This window comes from Rhinolophus hipposideros (genome assembly GCF_964194185.1).
Source record: "Rhinolophus hipposideros genome assembly, chromosome: 8".
NCBI lineage: Eukaryota > Metazoa > Chordata > Mammalia > Chiroptera > Rhinolophidae > Rhinolophus > Rhinolophus hipposideros.
Window position 1 is genome coordinate 90,761,963 of NC_138054.1, and position 14,312 is coordinate 90,776,274.

At 40.5% G+C, this 14,312-nt stretch overlaps 1 protein-coding gene across 23 annotated transcripts in view; it reads right to left on the reverse strand.

The window, feature by feature from the left end:
- The window catches only part of CAMTA1 (calmodulin binding transcription activator 1), an 807,730-nt gene that overhangs the window by 3,274 nt on the left and 790,144 nt on the right, over window positions 1–14,312 (reverse strand). For 15 of the 23 annotated variants that reach the window (XM_081054811.1, XM_081054795.1, XM_081054793.1 and 12 more), the window contains 3 exons: window positions 13,353–13,546; window positions 12,694–12,768; window positions 9,612–9,642 (listed from right to left, as the gene is read on the reverse strand). In XM_081054811.1, coding sequence (XP_080910937.1) covers window positions 9,612–9,642; window positions 12,694–12,768; window positions 13,353–13,546 — 300 coding nt within the window. Of the gene's footprint in view, window positions 1–8; window positions 8,076–9,611; window positions 9,643–12,693; window positions 12,769–13,352; window positions 13,547–14,312 lie in introns of those variants that run through there. The other 8 variants (XM_081054796.1, XM_081054794.1, XM_081054792.1 and 5 more) reach the window with 2 other exon arrangements.

The window sequence follows — 14,312 nt, forward strand, 5'->3', positions numbered from 1 at the left end:
AAGAGAAACAAAAGAAAACAGCAGGTGATACCGATGTAGTGAAACTGACTAAATAAAGGCAAGGACATTACCATCCCCTCTGGTAGCGAAAAACCAAAACCAAGACCCTTTTGAGGGTTGATGACCAAAGACATTCCTGTTTAACTGCTGGGGAAAATATTCAGAGGAAGAAGGGACCTTTCCTGAACCTCGCTCTACTGTCACGTGCTCTGAACACACAGCAAAACTGAAACTGACTGCATTAAAACAAGTGTAACAATAACATGCTCATCTTAGAAAATGTCAAGTGTTCAAATAACTCTCTTTGTAGCCTGGCAGACCACCCTTGATGCTTTGTAATCCCATCTGATGCAAGTTAGGGAAACTGAACACGTATGTATCTGGCTTTGGATATACCTAAGAAATGAACTTGGCCTTTCTGCTTTGCTCACAGACTCAAGATTGTTGGACCTCTTGAACCTGATCATACACCTGCGTGGCTCTACGGTTCCACTCAGGTATTGTGGAGTCTTTTGGATTTTCACAAATCCTTCCTTTCCTTCTAGTCCACACTGTAACTTTAAAAGATGCTCAAGTCACTTCCCCCAGTGCTCCCAGATGGACAGCAATTGGGTGCACTGCACATAAGGTACTTTGTTCTAGTTATCCAACATGTGCCTTGATGGTTTCATGTGGCCGCCTCATGTAGATGGGGTACCAGGGAAGAGGCTGTAAGCTAGAAAGGTATTTCTCTGACAAGTAATGAAGACCTTGCCTTAATATCAGGATGATCAAATGCATTGTGCCTTTAGGGTCTGACTTCTGAAGTCACTACATGTTGCATGAGTCTGCAGTACTGCGGTACCAGATAATAACATGTGTTTCCCACAGTGGGTGTGAGAGGTGCTTTTAGCTGCATGGTAGCAGCACTTCCTCAGGACACACACACTCTAGCTCAACAGCATGACAAGAAAATGCCTTATCTGTCTTTCTAACATGGGCCCACACAGAGGTCAGTAATTCACAAATATAGTTTTCTGATTCTCAAAGAGGAAGCTCTTTCCTCTATCTTATACCAATTTAAATTTTATTTGAAAACAAACGCTAGTTTACTTTCTTGATAACACTGGAGCGGGAAGACAACATTTTGAAAAACCAGTAATAAGTTATCGCTGTATTACTGTAGGCTGGGATTCAGTAGAATGGCACATATGCTACAATAGCCATTTAAGAAAACAATTTTATTTACCCCTTCCATGCAGAACTGTTTCTTAGTGTTCTGCAAAGTTGATACTCTCCTCAAAGAGATCCTTGCTTTCAGACCAAAAGCTTTATCATTTTTCTCATTATTAATACTAAAATGAATTATAATGCTTGAAAACTTGCTTATTTGTTTGGTTTACTTACTACAATTCAGCAAGCCCAGCTTGATCAAACAGTGTTACCTTCAAAATGGTTAAATCCTTCTTTCTTAACAGGTACACTTAGAATACATTGCTATGTTCGTAACCAGAGCCAGGTATCCTTTCGTTTTAAATTTTGTAATTAAATATACCATGTATTATGAAATTTCAGGCTCATCTGGCTATTACAGTACAAAACTATGCATCGTTAGAGGTCCCTGCTTTTGGACATGCATACTTGATAAAATGGCTTTTTAAAAATTGAAACATGCCATATTTTGTGTTCAATTTTTAAACATGCAGTACCTATACTGACAGCTCTGCGGCTGGGAAAATGCAAGGCATGCACTCACTGATGCCACCTTGACCTCTGGGCATGCAATGTTTCTGCACTGGTGCAGACCTCGCTGCTGACTGCTGCCAAATGTGCATGCTCCGTGAAACACTGCATTTGACTGCTGCACTAATCCAGGACTCACTCACAAATATGCAACAGTGACTCCACCACTGGGGAAGTTTCTAGAATTTGAAGAATTCTTCACTCAAAATCTGACAGCATAAACACAAAGATACCCATTTGCAATTTTTATAGAGTGAACAGGGAAAGCTTTTAAAGTCCAAGCTCATCACTGAGATGAAATAAAAGGAGACTGAATGATAAACCAAAAATGTTTTACACAGTTTCACAGTGGAGAATCTTTCATCAGCTGGTCACGATGGATCTGAACTTAAACATTTTTCTTTTAGATTAAAAAAAAAAAGGTCACATTTGTTTTTGCAGTTTGTTTTGCAGTTTCTTTCTGAACGGATTCAAAAGTCAACTAAGTTCTCAAAAGGTTTTAAGGGTACCATGTAAATGCTATAAACCTAGCGAAAGCCTCACACGCCGCTAAGGTCAAGAGAGATGCCATGTCCACACATAGAGATGGCGGTGACTGCCCACTCAGGAAAAATGAGACACTGCAATTTTCGGATTTATTTTCTAGGCTTTCATAACTCCTGTGCAAAAGTGGAGAATTTAGTTCTTAGTTTCATGAGGAGGTTTTCACAGCATCTATCCTAGCATTAGAAAATGATATTCCAATGCGTTAAACAGCATAGGTACTTTTTTTTTTTTTTAACAGAGAATCATTCAAGGAGGAATTAGGATAAAAAGGACGAGAACACGTATGTTCCAATAGCTGTATAGCTTACTTAATATTTGTTACCTTCTTCGGCCCTCACGACCATTATCTAAAATTTGTAAACACAGAACCTGAGATTTACGGAACTTAAGCAGCCTGCCCCAGATCACACAGCTAACAAATGGCAGGGCTGAGACGTGAAGCCAGGTCATCTGATTCCACCTCTTTATGCTACTGCCTCTAATAGTATCTCAGGATAACAACAACAACATTTTTTTTAAGTTATTGTTTTTTTCAAAAGACTTGCCAGGAAACATGCTTCTGGAAAATTTCCATGGCATAAATATGTTGTTGAAAACTTTTACATTTTCTCAGTTCTAGGATGTCGTCCTTTACCTGACCCTATGTTGATTTGATTCCAATGTTTCAGAGAAAAAAAAAAAAACACCTCCACATACAATGGACTTATCGATTTTCAACACAGATTTGAAATGTGAAAAGATGGGTCGAAGAATCAAGGAAATGAAAGCTTTTTAGCCTCCTCCGATTTGCAATTTGCAGAGCATGTTGATGTTGACTTACCTCTGATGAAAGTTTAGATGAACTTGACTTTTACAACCTGCCTTACTGGAGTCATAAGTGGAGTTTAATGTTACCTGAGGGTAGATTATTAGGCTAAGACAGAGGTGCCGAATTTTTGTTTTCTTTTAAATCAAATGTCAATAAAATGTTTGTTATACTGCCTCCAAAGAAACAGAAAACAGTTAATTCTATTACTGAAGTGATTTAGAACCCGATAGAATTTTTGTTAAATTCTAAGAAACAGATGTTTCAAATCAGTGTTTCAAATAGTTACAGCAATTTGTGGTTGCCTTGTCTCAGTCAAGACCTGACTCGTGGCTAAGAGGCACAGGTTAACTAAAAATGTATCGAGCACAAGCAGGATACCCAATGAAAGTTTTAACAGTTATTATCGGTGGGTGACTCTCCTTGCCTATTTGTACTTCCAACATGCCACAATAGGTATGTGCTCCATATGTAATAATTATTATCCCTGCTTGTCACTCTTTGAAAAGCAAAGTTTATGTTACCTATTCACCTGTTACTATTACGTCTTACAAATGTTGTATTCATGTGACACACAAAAAGTGAAAAATTCAGTGGAGGAAAAATATTCAATGTGATAAATCAAAATCAATTGACTGAACTGTCTTCACTGAGATTCCCTGAATTGTAAGCATATTTTTCAGTATGCAAACTTGGTAAATACAGACCAGAATTTTTGAAACTGGAATTATACTTGAAAGTCCAGTACCTATGGTCACCACATCTATAGAACTTAGAATGCAGATGTTCCATAAACTTCTGTTGTTATACAATCTCAGCTACGGGTTACTAAGGTTTGGTTCTCTTAAGGAATTAGAAGTTAGACTCATTTGGTGCCAAGGAAGAACTGAACCTAAGAATGTCCAGGTTATCTGAAAACACACCCCATTATAATTACACTTACTTCTGAATTTCATTACACAGAAGACAGGCAAAGCAGTCTTCCCTGAGATTGTAAAGACAATACAGGGCAGAAACTAGATCTTCTGTAGGTACAAAGCTATTACTACTCTGAGAGCTGCAAGGACTGCATTTCGGAACCTCCTACCAGTAACCTGGAAAATAATACTCATACGACTGGCCTGGAGTTAAGGTAACAGGATAGCAAGATATTCACCTGTGACCATTCCACTAGGCTGAAGACAAGCACCCCTTTGGGATACTGTTGCACTCTCAACCACAAGGGACAAATGAAAAAAAAAAGTTGCATCATAATGTTCTGACGTGATGTGTAAGCAACAGCACTGAAAGCCAGCAAAAGCCCACAGGGTTTATTCCCATCAGACGTCCAATGATCATTTATGAATAAATGAAGTAGGCCTGCTTCGGAAACTTGTAGCAAACAATGGCTCATGGGTAAAGCGTAAGGCAAAGCTGTTTCATTACATCTCCTCAGTAACGCTCAGCCAGAGAAATGTTTCATGAGTCAGTGGATTCAGCAGGTATATTCTTGCAATGCTGGACGTCAGAAATATACAGGGCAGCCAGATGTGGCTTTCTGGTTAGTTACCTGTTGCTCTGAGAGCTGCAATAACTTGGGGGGGGATTTAGGAAAAGAGAGATCTTGCCATTTTCCAGAAATCTCATTTGGATTGCAAAACAAAAAAGACAGAGAGGCCCAATAAGAATGACACAGAGCATGTTGTCTGCAATTTAACACACACCACTGTGTTCCAAAAATATTCATTTCCTAAAAGAGGCAAGTAAGACAAAATTACTTTGGAGATTTATATTACATCCATGATGACACATCCCACATTCATTTTTCACTCCTCATTGAACATACTAGGCCCTTGGAAACTGTCACTCTTATCAAATTTAATGCAAGATGTGTGATATCATAGCTCCTGACTTAGATATCATAGCTCCTGAACCAGCATCGCTTACTTTTCTCAGTTAAACGGTGTTACTTCCCAGGCATTGCTAAAGAACTGTCCCTTAGATAAAAGTGTATGTCACAAAGCAAGAACTGTAAGCAGATCTTGGTAAGGAGCCACGGAAGGTATTCCACGGGGCTACTCTCCAGACTCAGGACTGAGATCGTTACTTACCAAAGTAACTGGTAGGTAGCCTCTGGGAAAGTTACATGTTTAGAAATCTAGTTGTCGAATACAGAAACTGCTGTTTAAAAATTTGTGACCAAGGAGTGTTTTCTTTGCTTCCTCCAATTAGGGTTCTTTTATTCCAGTAGGATGGCTTCACCTACCTTTATTGGACATGCGTAACTGAGCCAGTAATTTACAAGAAATAGGCTATTTAAATGCCAGAATTCTCGCTGTTTGTCGTAATAGCTATAGTTACTGTTACAGGTTGTAAAGCCCTCTCACAGAAATACTATCTCAAATAATTTGGAGAAAAAGAATTTGTGTAGAAATTGCTTTTCAGAGTGTGGGCTCTCTGATCTATGAAAACACTCTCCAATATCTACAAAAAAAGAAATCGTCCAAAAAAGAGAAGTGGAAGCCATTTTCTAACTAGAAAAAGAGGTATGGTCCTTTTCAGTGTTGGTACCTTGAGGATAAATTGTTATGTAATTCAGTTATTTACTATTTCCTTTAATAGGAAGCATTTTGACTTTTTGCTAGAGAGCTGAATAACATCCTGTTACAGAGACTGAAAATCCAGCTGGAAGTAGTGTTTTCAGCATGGACACTTGATATGAAGTATGTCAAGTTAACTGAGAAAAACAATTAAAACTACTGATCCAAATTTCTCTCTGTGTATAACAAGTTCTCCTAAACAGTTATTGCGTCCAAGACAGACACATCCCTATGATGGTATCAAGAATTTGGAAACTCCATTTTAAGTTATTGGGTGAATCGGGCTGAGTCTGAAGTGAAAAAGAGATGGACTCAGGGAAGAGTATCTGGAGCTTTTTCTTAGCCTTCCCCAAGTGAAGACTGAAAATGTGGTCTTTTCTGATTGCGCTGCTGTTGGAATTAGACTACTGTGTTGTTTTTTATTTTTTATTTTTTGCCTACTGTGTCCTAATTCTGACATCCCCTACCTTTTTTAATTAAAAAAAAATTTATTATTATTTTTTAAACTTTTTATTGGGTAGGGGGAACAGGACTTTATTGGGGAACAGTATGTACTTTCAGGACTTTTTTTCAAGTCAAGTTGTCCCTTCAGTTTTAGTTGTGGAGGGTGCCGTTCAGCTTCAAGTTGTCCTTTCAGTCTTAGTTGTGGAGGGCGCAGCTCAGCTCCAGGTCCACTTGCCGTGGCTAGTTGCAGGGGGTGCAGCCCACCATCCCTTGTGGGAGTCGAACCAGCATCCTTGTGGTTGGCCCGCGCTCCAACCGAGCCCTCCGGGAGGCAGCTCAGCTCAAGGTGCCGTGTTCAATCTTAGTTGCACGGGGTGGAGCCCACCATCCCTTGCGGGATTTGAGGAGTTGAACCGGCAACCTTGTGGCTGAGAGCCCACTGGCCCATGTGGGAATCAAACTGGCAGCCTTCGGAGTTAGGAACACAGAGCTCTGACCGCCTAAGCCCCCGGGTTGGCCCCTTGCCTACCTTTTAAGATAGGCTTCTGTTTCATTAATATAGGAGTTGGGGTCCAAAAGTGTTTTACAAACACTGTACCATAACACTTAATTCTTTAAGTTTTTAAATATTATCTTTAGAGGTGTAAACCTTGAGTGTCTTACGTATGGTATGCTTCATAAATTAGTAAGTATTTATCTTTTTTGATGTAAATGTCACGAATCTAAATTGTCCGCAGAGAACGCTCTGCCTCCCAAGGGAAATTACAACTTGGGGACTATCAGAGGGAGTGTCACTGTGACTTCTCTAGTGGAATGAGGGAGAGGGATATTACTGGTAATTAGACAAAGCCAAAGAAAAGCTAATCCTCAATTCACAGCTCAATAAATATGATCACACTAGCAGAAACCATCAGGCTTCCCAGCTTCTCTCTTTCAAACTCCCTAAAGCCTGGGGGCATAAGGTATGCTAATGAAATGCCAACTTTCCAGGCATGAGGTGTTTTTGAAGCTTATGAAAGAATGCAGTGGGCACTTAGGAAATGAAGGGAGGGACTCTGGTTGGCATTGAAAAGCACCTTCAGAAAATGTGGTCTTAAAAATAATCATTAACATACTCGAAACCCAAAACTTCAAAAGTGCGTAAGTGACCACTTTTACTAAAACGTTGGTTCCTTGCAGCAGATTGTATTAATTGCATATAACATGCAAGATACTACACCTATCGACCTGTTAAACTGGATACTAGGGCATGTGTCTGTTCTCTTGGAATTATTTTTAAGTGGGCAGAAATATTAATTATGTATGCCGAGAGTGAGGGGAAATAAAAAGAGAAACGGAAATTTTTGTTCCATTTTTCTCCTGTATTTCACAGACATCTCTGAGGCAGAGATGGGACCTGAACTATATCAATTGTAACCTGCCTAATTCTAAAAGGAACTAACTAGTTAAATTTACAAATAAGTATAGCTCCTTTACTTTTATTTATTTATTTAAAATTTATTGGGGTGACAATTGTTAGTAAAGTTACATAGATTTCAGGTGTACAATTCTGTGATACATCATCTGTATCTCACATTGTGTGCTTATCACCCAGAGCCAGTTCTCCTTCCATCACCATATATTTGATCCCCCTTACCCTCATCGTCCACCCCATTCCCTCCTTACCCTCTGGTAACCACTAAACTATTGTCTGTGTCTATGAGTTTTTGTTTCTTCATTTGTTTGTCTTGTTCTTTTGTTGTTTTCAGTTTTATATACCACATATCAGTGAATCATGTGGTTCTCTGCTTTTTCTGTCTGACTTATTTCACTTAGCATTATAATTTCAAAATCCATCCATGTTGTCGCAAATGGTACTATTTCATCTTTTCTTATGGCCGAGTAGTACTCCATTGTGTATATGTACCACAACTTCTTTATCCATTCATTTATTGAAGGACACTTTGGTTGTTTCCATGTCTTGGTCACCGTAAGTAAAGCTGCAATGAACATTTATTTTTTTTAAAACATCTTTCTCTTTCAGCGATCATCCATGGTTTTAAGTAGGTGAGACTTGAAATTTTTTATAGGAATAAGGTCTTGATTTAGGAAGAACTTAAAAAAACTCAATATTCCTATCATATGTTGGTAAACGACGGCCTGTGGGCCAAATCCAGCCTAATGCATGTTTGTGTGAATAAAGTTTTATTAGAACACAGCCACACCCATTTGTTTATGTTCTGTCTATGGCTGCTTTCCGCTACAGTGGCAGGACTGAGTGGTTATGACACAGACTGTATGGCCTTTTAAGAAAAAGTTTGCCAACCCTTGGCTTCAAATGTAATGAATAAATATTAACATCAACATAAATGTAATTTAGGTGGGAAATTACATCTCCAGAAACATTAGAAATTTTAGATTTTTGGAAGTATGATCTTTTCTTAGAAGTCTTACAAATGACGATATAAAGTATTAGTATCAGGTTGAGAAGGGAAGGCACTGAATGTGGTTGAGTTAAAAGAGAGAACCCCCATGTTGTATTTCAAAGGCATCTTCTTTTGGGACTATCTATACTACAAAATTGTCAAATTAATCTAAACTCAAGTCTGATTTTGCTGCGTTCTATTCCTGGTTTTTAAAACAGTTTTCTGTCACTTAATCCTTCACTATAACTTAAGATGTGTGAAAGTCGCATCTGGCAGGGTTCACCCCCTCGAGCATACTCACGGGTCAGCGTCATATTCTAAAACCTCAAGACCACTAGCAGTGTTTACTGAACACCTGTTCATTACCATTTCTTTAAAATACTATGGGAACACTCCTCTTAACTGCAATACAGAATATACAGATGTAAGACACTTCATACCACATTCTCTTTATTTGTCTTTATTCAGCCTTGCCATTAAATGCTGGGAGTCAGGCTGGCTCACGCTTCCAGTGAATGTCCTGGGTTGATTCTGAAAGGGCAATTGTGTGTACTGACTTACCTCAGTGCACGCGGGAAAGGGAGTTTTAGAAAATAAAACTATAGGGACAGGGTAATGGGGACACAGTGATTCTAAATAAGAAATAGGTTTAAAAAAATAAAAAAACGGCCCGTATCAACTAGTGAGCCTTCTTGCTTTAGAAATTTGGACACAGCAGATGAGAAAATTTCATATGGCAAATTACTTGAACCGCAAACCACCACCTGCTAAATGTCTTCTCACGGGGCAGCCGTACTGAGGTTTGCCCTCGACCCCCAGCCATCGTTTTACACTGAAGGCCTCTCCCCCCGAGTTCTCAGCATGCCCTTCGTGGTTCCAGAAGGTCCTCCCTTTCACTCCTCATGCATTTGTACAGCTATTGCATGTGATTGTTTTCGGGTTGTATCAAGTAGCAGTGTTAGTAATTAGGGTTAGTTTGACTTGTATCGTATTTCATTCAAAATGGATGTGAAACTTACTGGCATACCTAGGCTGCAGCCCCATGCAAGCAAGCAAAAAGCAAAATATTGAAAATGGAAGATAAACTGGCTAGCAGGCAGCTAAACTCACCCTTTTGTACAGCCTATGGTCCACCAGGGGGCTTTAGACAGTAAAACAATACCAAAGAGCTATTAGCATGTGAGGGTCACAACAGAAATCTTATCAATAGCTTTATTTCAACCAAAAAAAGAGAGTATAAAGTGGTTCCTTTGATGGAAAGGAAAAAGAGTGGTGGTGGTGGTGGGGTTATGTATAATGAGCAGGTAGAAAATGCACCAACTTACTCTTGAGTCTGAAAATGTTCGGGGTCGTGTGACATAGCAAATCTTTAAGAAATGAGACCCCTCTCATTGATTCCTGAAGCCACTACCTACTTCCCTTTTCTAAGAGGGTGTCAGATGAAGTTTTCTATTTGAATGCTTCTAAAGGACAATCCACATACCAATTTCTCTTAATATCCAGTAAACCCAGACTGAAAACAGGGTTACACTCATCCTAGGGAAAATGTGAGTCCAAATTTCCAGGATACCAAATTTTCAGGATTTCCTCAAGCTCCTTAATTGAATACACAGGGATGGGAAGTGAATACTGATCTTATCCAGTCAGTATACAAAGGTGGTTAGAATTTGTGGGCACGTTTTTCTAAAATCTGAACTACAAAAGAGCAAGTAGCAAAAAGGGCCAGTAAGGTCTTTATTTACTCCCAAATAATGAACAGAAATTCAGAGTCCATAATCCAATATTCTCTTCATAACGAACTTTCTTGTTAGTCTTATGAGGTTATCACTAAAGTAGGAACCTAAGAAAGGTAAAATCTTCATGAAATTCTTCTCTACTAGCTTACAAAAAAGAACTCTAAAACCACGAGTGAAAGGATTCCTTTTTCAGCCCACATTGGGAGGTCGCTTTTTGTGCATTTGTTTTGTTTAAATATCTTTTTTTGGCGGGGGGAGAGGGGGCAGGGGAGACACAATCATTCAGACCATAGCAGCTCTATGTCATTTAAAACAATGAGGTAAAGTTGTAAAGTTGCCCAGGCTGCTTCTCTAACACTAGGTAGAGAATTCCAGTGGTACACTTCTATTTTTAATTTATCTGTAGACGGATCACACTAAGATGTTAGGCTCCCATGATGGCAGGGAGGATATCTTAGTTGTCTTTGCTTAACTGTAGTGTCTTTGTTTCCAAAATGGGAATAATTTATGCCTAAAAGGGCTATTATGTGAATTGGCAAGATAATTTCTAAGCATAATGCTTACAACAGTTTTTTGTTGAATTTTGACTATCTTACCCTCCCCACTCACCCAATGAAAACACATGGCACTGCTTTGGCAAAAAAAAAAAAAAAAAAAAAGAAAAGAAAGAAAATGAGCATGGGATTTTATGTAATTTTTCTCATAATCACCAAGGTTGCATCACCTATCCTTTTTTTCAAAGCTTAAGGATAAGATAGAAGAAACAAGGAAAATTAAACCTGTGAACATTTTGGTTGGTTTGAAGTGACCTAAAGAAGAGGAATGTAAAAGTAATTTTCTTGAAAATAACATCTGTCGGGGAAGGATCAACTACAGCCTCAACAGTGCTGGAGAGAGTCTTTTTGGGTTTTTCATTTCACAGGCAGGAGAGGAAAAGGGGGGAAGGGAGGGTGAGTACATATGAGAACATCGGAAAATGGCCTAGGTCAGTCCTTGATCATTTCATGACAGAAACAAAACAAACGACTATTTAATTGGATGCAAGAATTCTAATATTAAGTCACAGGTATGTCTGAATAATAAAGAAAAGAGACTGACTTTGGGAAGGCCTGTACAGTTCATTTCATTACGGCACAGCCATTACCCCATACTTCGATAAGCATTTCCTAAGGAGGCTTCCTTCCTGTTTCAGAGATACTGCCTCTCATTGGTTAGCTAATCATGGGGGAGTCCCCAGCCACTCCCTGGTCAGGATCAGATGGGTGGCTGAGGCACAGAAAGTGTATACTAGCTCCTCATAGCATTCTAGCTAGAGAATACCAAGGATTACCCTAACGAACGTGCTGTTTATTCAAGTTTTTATTAGTGTCTGTGTGTGGTTCTATGCATGGTCCCTTCTATTGTCATGTAAATGAGTTCTTTTGCTAATTCAAGTATTTGTAGCCAGTTAGCCCCTGTTAAGTCTCAAAGTCAAAATATTGTCAAAGTTAGCAAGCAGACAGTTTTAGGAATCAGAAAAACCAACGTAAAACGAAACCTCTGAGGAGTCGAATTGGATCTGAACACTAGGGCTTCTGGTACAATTAAACCGGAAGGGGAAATAAGACATTAAGGAGTGAGCTTTAATTAAAGTTGGGTTCTGTGAACCGCACAGCTCCCCGGATGCAGGAGACACAAGACCACATGGGGAGTCATGTCAACGTGGCTCGGACCAGACTATTAACCTAAAGAAAGAAAACAAAACACTTCACCAGCCCCCCCAAAACCTAAGGAAAGAACCTAGTCTTCACAAAGAAAGGTCCAATTTGAGGGAACAGAGATAAAGTCCTGTAGCTTGGCTCCAAGGGAAGGTGCTGTCTCCGTGGAATGCTGGGGTCTCAGGAACCCACCTCCTTCTAATTGAAAACGGGCCTCTCCTGCCAGGTGTGTGTACGCTTTCCCGCAGTTTCTCCTGTTCTCATTACAGATGAGCTTTAGTGGGTCTTTCCATAAGCCCGCTGGCTATTACATGTCCAGCAGAGGGCACCAGCTACTTAGCAGAAATCCCACATCAGAAAACTGGGATGGAATGAGTGGTTTTCTAGCCTTTCCTGGAGAATAGAAACGGTTTATTTCCTGTTTAGACGCCTATTAGCATAGTGAGGGCTTAGAGGGAAGAACACACTGCAATGGGACATAGAAATAATCAGTTAAAGAGAAACGTGGAATGAAAAGTTTGCCCGGGGGAAGCTGTCCTTACACCCGAATTAAAACAGGAAACTGGTGGCAGGACTGCCACATTTCAAACACCCCCAGATACTCCCGAACAGCTCCCAGCATTCCAACGGCAGCGACTCAGTCCTTAGTTAGAGTGTTTGTGGGGGGTTAGCCTCACTAGGAGTTAATGAGTGGGTCAGAGGATTAGGGTGTTTATTACTCGTGATGAATAAAATGTATAGATGGGCAAGTTTATGTACCTGTGGCGACAGCGTCGTAGAAACCTCATGATTTTTCGAGCAGCTTGGTCCTGCTTTTTGGTTAGCAAACTGCTCCTGGAAAATAAACATTGAAAATCAGATGTCACGTCACTGCTCTTTCACGACTCTTCACAAGCTCGCTTGGTAGAGAGAGGCCTCCTGGCCTTACAGAGGCTTTCTTAGTGCAGAAGTTGATTGGCCTGGCTTTGGTGCTCGTTGGGCTACTATTTCCTAAACTTCCTGTGTCAGTGGATTTGTGCTAACTGTTTGTGTTACACTCCCTCAAGGGGAGTCGCTGAATTCTGCTCCTCCCGATTCTGCCGTGGAGTAATGCAGGCATGTAGACTGCTGCAAACAGAGTGCTGCCTTTCTGAGCAGCAACTTGAGTCCTGCCAAATTCTGATAGAAGCTGAAACTGGGCGGTGACATCAAAATCCTTGTATGGGGGGGTGAAGAGAGAATGAGCTCCACGGATAAAATTAGATGAACAACAGGCATAACTCGACAAAGTCACGACGTCTGGAATCGTCTGGACAGGACTCACTGCCAAATGCTTTTGTCCTGGCACAGACCCTAACACCAGCACCGGGCAATTCTTTTCACCAAGTCAGGGTTCCCTTCCCTAGACAGCTCTACCTCCAGGAACCTTCCCAACTCACCTGAGCTTCTGCTGAACGATGACGGCCGTTCGGCGAGCCTGCCGCCTTCTGCCACACTTCTTATAACTCCGGTAATACTTCTGGATCAGCACGGCAGCACGGCGGCTCTGCTGGAACTTTTTTTGTTCGTAGTAACTTCGGAATTTGCTCTGGATAAGGATGGCAGCCTGTGTCATCTTTTTATAAAGTGCATACTGCAGGGGAGACAAGAAGAAGCAGAACAGTAACAGCAGGAGCCACACCAGTCTGTGCGTCCTCTGAGCTTCTCAGGACAGGGAAGAAGAGAAGTTACTTTCCCCCTTTATCACCACAGTCTTTTTGGGCTTTAATCAACAAAGAGGCAAACTAGGAAGCTTCACACCTACCTTTCCAACATGCAAAACATTACTTTAAGGGTCACCTTCAGACTATGTATTGTTTTAAATATGCTTCCCCCCCCAACAAAACATCAAAACATATTGTCCTCCTTGAGAAAAAAGAATTAATCGCAAGCCACATGGACATTTAGGAATCTTAAAGACATATACAGAAAGTAATTTTAAATGTTTGAGATGCATATTACTATCCAGTTTTGAAACGTGTTTCCTTCACCCTTTTTCACGTCTCCCGGTTCCCACCGTACGCGTACACAAGGGTACTTAGCAGTCAGCATCTGACTCCTACCTACCATTCCATGTAACAAATTTCTGAGTTACAAGGTCCCAAATACAAGGCTTATCATGAAACGCTGACACCTTTAAGCTTTTAACCTGCAAAAGATTCACACTCATAGGACCGACATGGGGGTGAAGCCACGGGACCCGGAAAACTGTCCCAGAACCGGGGACAGCTCAGCAGCCAGCCAGCCCACAGCCCTCCGCCCAGGCAGCAGCAGAACTCGCCAAGTGAGGGGTGACGGCATGGAGAGGGAGTCCTCTTCCACTTCAGTCTCTAGACACTCAAAATACAGAGCGCTCCATA